At 26.9% G+C, this 9,455-nt stretch overlaps 1 protein-coding gene across 1 annotated transcript; it reads right to left on the bottom strand.

Moving 5' to 3' along the window:
- Positions 1-69: 69 nt before the first annotated feature.
- LOC135926222 (mitochondrial carrier homolog 2-like) lies at positions 70-7,624 on the bottom strand. Its single transcript, XM_065462012.1, has 13 exons — positions 7,595-7,624; positions 7,444-7,546; positions 7,306-7,390; positions 7,083-7,189; positions 5,013-5,189; positions 4,598-4,655; positions 3,077-3,128; positions 2,312-2,371; positions 2,082-2,175; positions 1,610-1,642; positions 1,439-1,509; positions 1,030-1,105; positions 70-648 (listed from the first exon to the last, which is right to left on the bottom strand). The coding sequence occupies exons 2-13, from the start codon at positions 7,540-7,542 to the stop codon at positions 568-570; spliced, it is 993 nt and encodes a 330-aa protein (XP_065318084.1). The 5' UTR covers positions 7,543-7,546; positions 7,595-7,624; the 3' UTR covers positions 70-567.
- Between the last annotated feature and the right edge of the window lie 1,831 nt (positions 7,625-9,455).

The following is a 9,455-nucleotide window of genomic DNA, read 5'->3' as shown; positions in this document are numbered from 1 at the left end:
TGAAAAAAATATTCATAATTTTTTTTTCAAATTCGGCTATTAAAAATATTACTTTTAAATATGTGTATATTTATTTTATTATCTAATATATGTGACTATAAACAAAATCTAATACAATAATAAAAGCTAAAAACTGGCTAATTGTGATCTATAAAACAGTATAGATAATATGAATATATAATACGCCTACACTACCATAATAATTTATAGATACAATAAAATTTCTATCTGTTAAAAAAAGATCCCGTATCCTATTCCTACCAATTATGGAGAAAGAGGAGGTGGGGTTATAAAAAGAAATATATTTTTAAAACCCCTTTAATTATGGCAAGTAAATACGAATTGATTAAATTTTTGATTCAAAATTATAATCATTTAGAAAAATAAATAAATCTATCAAACTAAATGCTTTTATCATATGTTAATTTAGTTCGGTTGTATAACGTTCCATGCATACTCAAAGTGAGCAAGATAGAAGAGAAAGCATAAATAATACATTTTTAATTTAAAAAAAACAAGGGGGGTATATCAGTATTGTCGGCTAGATTAAAATAATTTTATTTATTTCTAATCCAATGTAGCATAGTCTACATTTTTCAGCATTGGCAAAGTTCTCCAGAAAAGCTGAGATCCCCTTTTGAGTTGACCCTGTTATTTTTTTTAAAAAAATAGGAAAACTGTATGAGATAAAAAAAATAATAACATTATAAATAAAATATTAAACCATAATAAATTTCTGATACTTTAAGTAATATTCTATTATAATTTTCAAAAAATATTCATATAAAAATAGAAGGTTTTAATATGATTAAACAAACATATTGCAATGGGCTAATAATATTTAAACGTTTCGTAATTTGCCCTAAATATTAATATATAAGCTTAAACATCGATTATCTCTAATAAAATATTTAGGAGATAAGGTCTTCGTAAGATTATAAAATATTTTAAAAAAATACTAGAATAATTTGAAACTTAGAAGAACTAATAAAAGAGTATAAAGTGTCATATATCAAATTTGTTAATTACTTGAGCACTTAAATGATTCCAGCAATCAAACCAATTCTTGTAAAACAACATAAGGGGAGGCCGCCCAGCTCTTAATCTAGTATAAATAATTTAGATGAAAAAGGAAAGTTTAAAGATATGAGAGAAATAATGCGTAAAATATATTTAATTCTTACTTTGCCCTCTTTTTCTATTTATTATTTACCGAGATTCCCCCCCCCCCCTATTTTATAATTTCTCTAAAAAAATATATATTCACACTTTTTTTGTAGTTATTTTTTATATTCGCTAATTTTAAGCTTATCTCGTTTTATTTCAATATGATAATTGGGAAGATATAAAGATAATAAATAGTTTTTTTTAAGAGGTACGAGATAAGAGTAGAAATTTATAAAGAAAAGAATGAGAAAATATATATAATAATTGATACCCTGTTGCCCCAGTAACGCACATGATATTACCAACTAAGGTGTATGGGTAGGTGAAAATATTCGCTATAATCTATCAACGAATCGAGAGAAAGAAGATAAAAAATATTATCAATTCAGTAAGAATTGTGGAAAAAAAATGTATAAAATTTTTAAAGAAAATATTAAATTACCCCGGCAATGGTCAGCGAATGATTTTGCAATTCCTGAAGTTAAAAAATAATATATGTTTACATAAATAAATTTTGCACCTTATAAAAAATAAATTTCTCAAAATAATTTTTATTACAAAGTAGTATTCATTTTAATTTCAAATTGATGTTAAAATTTAACGTTTTGCAAAGGGGACCATAATGAACAACCATTGTTATATTAATATGGAAAACAAAAATTTTCGGAAGAATGAATCAAAGCTTATTTATAGTCATTCTAAGTAACAATCCTCTTAGACTATGGGTATCACCAGACTTTTCCTGAGGCTAAATGGGTGCTCAAAATATAAAAAGAGGAAACTCGTCAAAATTTTGTATCCCCTCCCTAGTGCCCACTTTATTTAAGTTATAAGTGTCCAGACCTTTCATTTGTTTCTAATTTTCAAAAAAAATGAATGGACAAAAAATAAATAATAAAATAAGTTATATATACAGTATTATCCAGGATGTATTTGTTGGCGAAGTAAGCCAGGGTATACGAAATCCAAAAGGTAAATAATTCGCCCAACACCCTAGGCATCAATCCACTATATAATATATGTTATAAAATAATTGCATTTAAAATATATAAATAATATGGTAATAATAAAACAAACAATATTTTCTATAAATAATATAATTGATAATCAATTTAGGTTTATTATTTTATAGAATTATATAAACCTGAAAAATCCAGGCAAACCATCATTGCTTTTAATCTCAGCTATCGACGCAAATATACCTCTTAATAGTATTTATTTTTTTGCAATTCGAATTTCATAAAATAACATTATAATATCAAAATATATCATTATATTGTTCAACCTCGTATTTTGCATAATTGTTTATATTTATATCTTAACAATAATATAAGGAGAAAATTTAAAGAAAATATATTACCAAAATTTGAAGGTATCTATTTTTTTGGGTGGGGAATGGGAGTTTAAGTTTTATAGAATCTTTGCCGTGTCAACTTTAAGAAAAAAATTCCTAATCAAACATTAAAATGGCCATAATTTAGTAATCTTATTCTTAAAAATAAATGATATGTTTCATAAATTTATGAATTGTCATGAGATATGTCAGGATCTAAATATTATAGCGTAAGGATTTAAAAACCTCTATTTAAGCATTATTTTTTAAGAGATACTCAGTCAAAATTTAAACTACTTAAACTATTTAGTTAATTCAAACATTTTAGAACCCTCAGATAAAAAAGCACTCCAATATTCAAACTACAAGACCATATAAGGTGGCTATATATTCTAAATAAGTTAAAATTACTTGTTAGTATCATCAATCAAAAAATAAGGTGTCATTGTCTATTAATATTAAATTTTTGTATATAAATTTTTAAAATTGATCTCAATCAAAATTAGGTAATTAAGCTTGAATGGCATTCAAAAGAGTATATTAAAAATAAATAACAAATATTTTTGTAATGGTTACGAGTATTTGGCTTCTTTCCCAATGTAATCCGCAATCATTCTGACGCATACAACTATATGAGATAAATATTAATTTTTTAAATACAAAATATAGAGTAAAATTTTCCTAAAATTAAAATAATAAAATTCAACATTCCAAATTGAAATTTTAAGGTGAGCAACTATTTTAGTTAAAATGGTACTTTCATGACAAAATCGACCATTGATTCGGACGACCATTTTAAAATGAATGAAACTTGGCATAGGGGTTAAATAGATTGTATATTATATACAAATCCAAATTTTAATGCCCTTGCTCAAATAAATCCCGAGTTATGGGCCTTCAAAGTTCGATGAGAACATTTTTTTTAACGAATTATTGTTGGTCTAAAGAAACAAATTTTATATCATTTTTAGCTTTTAAAATTCGCCTCAAGAAAATGCAATAATTATTTTGAAAAGTGCTCCATTTAAAAAGATGAAACTCATGAAATATGTTTATTACCAATATATTTAAGTAAAAAATATTAATGGAGAAAATAAGAATTTAAATTTTATTTAGTTTTTTTTATAATTTATGGAATATAATCTCCATTATAAAGGGCGTTTGAAACTCATCAAATTTGTTTATTACCAATGTATTTAAACATTTAAGTAAAATATATTAATGGAAATAAGAATTAAAATTTTATTTAATTATAATTTTAAAAATAAAAAATCAATTATAGAGGGGATTATCTATAAAGTTAATTATAATATTTCTTTTTATTAGGGTATAAAAATGTGTATTATTATTTATAAAATATATTATAATTAACTTTAAAAATAGCGCTCTCTATAACTGATTTATTTATTCCTAAAATTATATAAACTAAATAAAATTTAAATTTTTATTTTCTTCATTAATATTTTTTACTTACATATTTAAATAAATTGGTTATATATAAACATTTATGATAAATTTCAACGCCCTTTATAATTGATTTTTCAGTACCCAAAATTATAAAAAAAACTAAATAAAATTTAAATTCTTTTTTTTCCCATTAATATTTTTACTTTAATATATAAATATATTGGTAATAAATGTATTTCATGCGTTTCATCATTTTAAATGGAGCACTTTTCAAAATAATTTTTTTAATTTTACGGAAATACAACGACACTGAAGATATTTTTAAAAATTATTTTGTATTTACTTTAAGAGAGTTTTAAGGGCTACAAAATGATATAAAATTTCTTACTTTAGACCAAAAATATTTTGAGTATTTTAAGATTCGCTAAAAGAGGAAAAGGCTCTCATAGAACTTTGAAGGCCCATAACTCGGGATATATTTGAGTTAGGACATTAAAATTTTGATTTGAATAAAATATACAATCTATTTTACCTTCATGCCAAGTTTCATCTATTTTAAAAATGGTAGTCCGATAATCATGTTATTTTGGCATATTTGTCGTTTACCCAAAAGTGATTTCAAAAACAATACTTTTAAAATTAAGATCATAAAATAAATCTTAAATTTCTATGTTTCTGAATTGAAATTACCGTGAAAAGGTTGACTCGCAACTATGCCCGCCAAATGACATAAGGATTCTCTCGCTAGCTTTTAAATTATACATAGTATTTATAAAAAAATTAAGTGAATTTTCTTGTAATTAACTCTAAGCAGGCACTTCACACCTTTTCTAAGCTAATGATGATATCATCACTCTCCCCCAAAAAATCTATAACTCCCTCATGTCCACAAAATATAAAAAAAGAAATCGAATTTAAAATTAGTCGAAAAGGAACTCTAACTCAAAATTAGAAAAAACTATAATTCCTACTCCCTCCCATCCCTATTTTCCCTAACCCCCCCCCTTTCTATGTCGATGTTGCGTCATAATCCCCCCTCCACTTATGGAAGAAGAGAATGGCTTTTCATTTAATTTCCCACTTTCCATTCTTAATTTTTTTATACTTCCACATAAAATGTTTCCCATAGCCTCTGATCATCAGCAACCAATTCTCCACCATCAGTGTTGTAAAGCAGTGGGGCAGAAGCCGAATATATCAACTCTTCTGGGTCAGGTCTCCTTTTGCCCCGCATGGCTATAATTTCCTTGAGGTTAGGGCCAGGGTACTTTTCTTTTAATTTCTTAAATAATGTAATGTTAAAACATTTGAATATAATAAATAATAGTAAATTTATGTTTTAAATTTATCTTGGTCATAATCTCGGGACCCCAAGAGATCGTCCAATAGGGATTAAACCACATTTACTTAGACCAGAATCAGACCGTAGAATAGAGACAATTTCCTTTAAACCAACCCGACGGTGGGAAGAAAAACGTAACCCGGACCAAAATTTTTTCTCGACTAAACCCGACCCAAACAGAATATCCCAATTTTTTTTAAGTATGTTACATAATGATTAAATTCAAAATATTGTAAATCTTTCCAAACATATTCTACTTTTTTTTAAAAAAAAATACTTAGTTTTGCAGATCTCTATTTTGAGTCTCACACGGAGGTTGTGGATCCCGTTTTTGCCCCTTTTTAATTGGTTAAAAAGATGTGATGGTTTTGAGTAAATTAAATTATATATCAATTTAAGCAGAAAAAAACATATTCCTATTTGTATCTAATTAAATGGCTCGATTCTTAAAAAAAATTGTTAACCCAATATTTTAGCCAGAATGTTAGAGAAGCTTGGAGATTTTGCTAATAGATGGGAGAAAGGTTTGGACAACTATTTTGTAACATTAATTTTGGCTAAAATCTTAATTTAAAATTGGCTATATCGAGCCGTTTCAGGACTGTCAACCCACCATCTACAAAAATAAGGTTCAGTGAAAAGTCTCTGAGCCAAGTTTGGTTCGGGCAGAAAAATAATTTAAAATTATATAAAATGGATATGCTAAAATAAAAAAATATTTCTAGAAAAATGATTTTCATAAAAAAAAATGTATATTGATAATTTAAAAAAAACAATTATATTTTAAATATTTAAACATGTTATTTTTGCCCTAGAACCCTAAAGTTCGTGGTATTCTGGTTCAGTTAAATATCAGAGTTCGAAGGGTTCTGTTTCAGGATTGGTTGTAAAATATCAGAGTTCGAAGGGTTCTTATGGGGTTGGTTTACAGCTCGGCTATCTGAATCTTTATTAGATTAATTTTGATTAGGACTCTTTTTTAATATAAATTTAAAATTAAATAAAAATATGAAGTCCAGAAATTTTACAATTAAATTTTTTAAAAAAAAATATTTATTATGTATTATAAAAATTGTTAGGGTGTATACTTATTTAAGTGTCCCTAAGCTAAACAGCTTTTGAATTAGGACACCATATTTTGGATTATTTTAACTTTGAATAATTCTAATTAAGACATACGCTTATTTTTTTTTTGATAAAATAATATGTCTTACTAAACATAGTTTTTTTAACAAAAAAAAATAAAAATTCTTTCTATAAATAGCTTTTTATCACTTTTTTAAACATATCTTACACTTTTTCTTAAGTTTTGGAATTCAAAAAGTATATTGGTATCGGATTGGTATTAAAATAAATATTGGCAAATATTGGATCGAATCAGTGCAGCCCTATTTTTAATAAAATTTTCATAAAAAAGTGATTCCACAAAAAAGAAATGTTTCTGATATATTAATATAAATAGAAGACAATTCTCAAACCTAAATTTTTAAAAAAAGAGTTGGGGTTCAATCATTTACATATCATTTTTTGATATTGAATAATTATTACAATATAATAGTTTATATTTAAAAAAAGAAATGAATTGAACTAGTTATATTTTTGGAAGAGAAAGAAAGAACTTTTATTTATTTTCTATATATCAAGTTGGAAATCATTCACTCTCTTCAAAGATAACTTTAACTTAGATATCTTATACTTATTTTCATACTTTATGTTTAGTTAATAAGGTATTAATAAATAAATAATTTAATCATATTATTTAAAAAAAAATTATTTAATATTCTTTTTAAAAAAATTTTCCTTAAAATTGATTTGAAATCATTTTTTCCTTACTTTAGAAACATGTATTGACACAGTTGCTGAAATTAAGCATTCACATATTTTCGCAGAAAGTCCTTTGTAAAGACCCATAACTCCCGCAGTCCTTTTAATGTGCCCCACTTAATATAAAATTTCAAATTTAAACAATTAGAATGATAAAAAAATTAAATTAGCAATGAGATAAAATAGTAAAATTAATTTTTTAAAAAGTTAAAATAATTATATTAGACTTAACTATAGCCAAAAACATTTGGATAACACCCAACACTCCTTCCAAATAAATCCTTTGTCAGATAAGGGCTTAGTGGCTCATGACCAAGCTAAAATAATGCAGATATTAAAAAATTGAATTTACTTAACAAATCAATTATACCTGTATTAAAATTTTTGCATTTGTAATAGGGTAGGTTAAAATATTAATGCCAAGTGCTTGACCCAAATGATTAAAATCTGGAGGGTATGTCGAAATCATTTCACTAATTTTATATTAATAAAACACAAGGCTGTTTATTTTAGTGATTTACGCTTAAAATGATGAAAAAAATATATCCTTACTTTCCATTGGATGATAATAACCCAACTCAAGAAATCTGCAATTTTTTAATTTGATGAAATATATAAATTAAATAGGTAGGATTAAAGGTTAGAAAGATATGCTCTATGTTTAAAGGCCTAAGAGATGTGAAATTTTTAAGATATATTATTTTTATTTATCAAATATTATGTTAACACAAAATTTTAATAAAAAATAATAATAAATTCCAAATTAAATTAAATAAAAATGAAATAAAGTGTAAAATGATAAGAATAAGGAAGAAAAAGTAAATCTAGAGAAGGTCTGGGGAAAGAAGATTGGTATTGTAACCTTAATAATTTGTTTGAAGGGTTAATTATAGCTCTGAGGAAAGCCTTCTAGCAGATCATCAGTATGCTAGCGATTGGGTTTCAGGTACTTTGCACGATCTGTATTGTAAGCTGTGTCTTCCTTTGCAGTGTGAATTCTGCAGCCAGAGCATAAGTAAGGAAAGATTATTGTGCAATTTAGGCGGATTTCTATTGCGTGGGTTAGTTCATTGTTGGTCAGTAGGAGTTGATGATTGTTGGCTGGAATGATTTCCAAAAATTTATTATCGGATCCATTAAGTAAAGAAGTTAAGAGGGAACCGTCTTTTGGGAGCATGCTAGATAATTGGGATTCAACGCAGCATGCTGCAACTGGCCTGTCCCAATCCTTTAGTCTATTGAGGAATTGACAAATTGATGGAAATTGGTAACAAGAATAGATAAATTTAATGTAGCATGTGAATGATCTGCTTGCTAATTGCAAGAATGAGTTATGAGAGAGGATATTATACGCAGCAAAATCAATAAGTGTTTCTGTGGGATTGCTCTCCATATAAAGACGACTAAAATCCACGCGGCCTCACATCCGCTAATGACTTCCATCCCTAATTGAAATCGGGTGAGAAGGGAGATATTACATATTTTATCATGGATGTAATCATTTTAGCGACAAGGCGGTTAAGAGTTCCAATGTCGATTGGTCTGACATATATATATGTGAGTCTTCTGTAAGACTATAATTCTGGCTCCAAAAAGAATGGGGGTAAAGATGGTGGAAACATCACCATATAAGATTCAGTTTTTGTGATTTTAAGAAGGATGGAAGTTTATGAGATGATCAGTGGAAAAGTTGTGTCCTGGAGGAATATCGGATTGCCTTCATTATTTCCTGAAGTGAAATCGGAAGAACAATGAGGATTAAGTTGTTGGGTAATTGTGTTAAAGTAGAAGAAGGGTGTTTTGAAAGGAGTTTGAGTAGTCAGCTAGTGAATCATAAGAAAAGGCCAAAACAGTCGATTTTCTTTGAAATAAGCTTGGCTCTTAGCTCAATAGGAAAAGCTTTTTTTGTTATAAAAAATTGTGGGACCCTTACACTTGAGGATGGAGCAAAACATTGCTGGGGACATCCATAATTTGTTGAGTCAAAGAAATTCTTGAGGATTTATCAGGTAACCTAACAATATTATAATTAAAGAATAGGAATTTTAGACATTTCGTCTCACTGTTAAAGTTTTGTTAGAGAGAGGAGACGCAATCAGAGAGAGACTTAGCGACTTGAAATCTAGCACCTTTGGGAATTCTTGATATGTTAGGTTATCTGGTATTGAGAAATAGATATGAGAGAGATCTATTAGACACATGATTTAAAGGGGTTTCTACGAAAGGGCTGAGAAGCAAGTAAGCCTTCTGGAAGAGAGGTGAAAATCTTAAATAAGGATATCTGTTACTGATTGGCTCATGAACATAAAATAAACCATCATTTGTTAAATGTATAACCTTCAGACAGTAAGGAGTTATTTTGGTCAAAGGAGGTGGTAATAG

Source organism: Gordionus sp. m RMFG-2023, chromosome 3 (assembly GCF_954871325.1).
Source record: "Gordionus sp. m RMFG-2023 chromosome 3, tfGorSpeb1-WG-v2, whole genome shotgun sequence".
Lineage (NCBI taxonomy): Eukaryota > Metazoa > Nematomorpha > Gordioida > Chordodea > Parachordodidae > Gordionus > Gordionus sp. m RMFG-2023.
Note: the sequence above shows the minus strand (reverse complement) of the source record. Positions and strands in the feature narration are given on the sequence as shown.

Bases quoted from the DNA above. Each gene is read 5' to 3' on its own strand.
- LOC135926222 (XM_065462012.1), bottom strand. From the start codon at position 7,542: ATGATTTCGACATACCCTCCAGATTTTAATCATTTGGGTCAAGCACTT. The intron at 1,106-1,438 runs GTATCAATTATT...TATTTATACTAG, and splicing joins TGCGTTACTGGGGCAACAGG to ATTAAGAGCTGGGCGGCCTC. The intron at 649-1,029 runs GTAATTAACAAA...AAAAAATAACAG, and splicing joins GGAATCATTTAAGTGCTCAA to GGTCAACTCAAAAGGGGATC.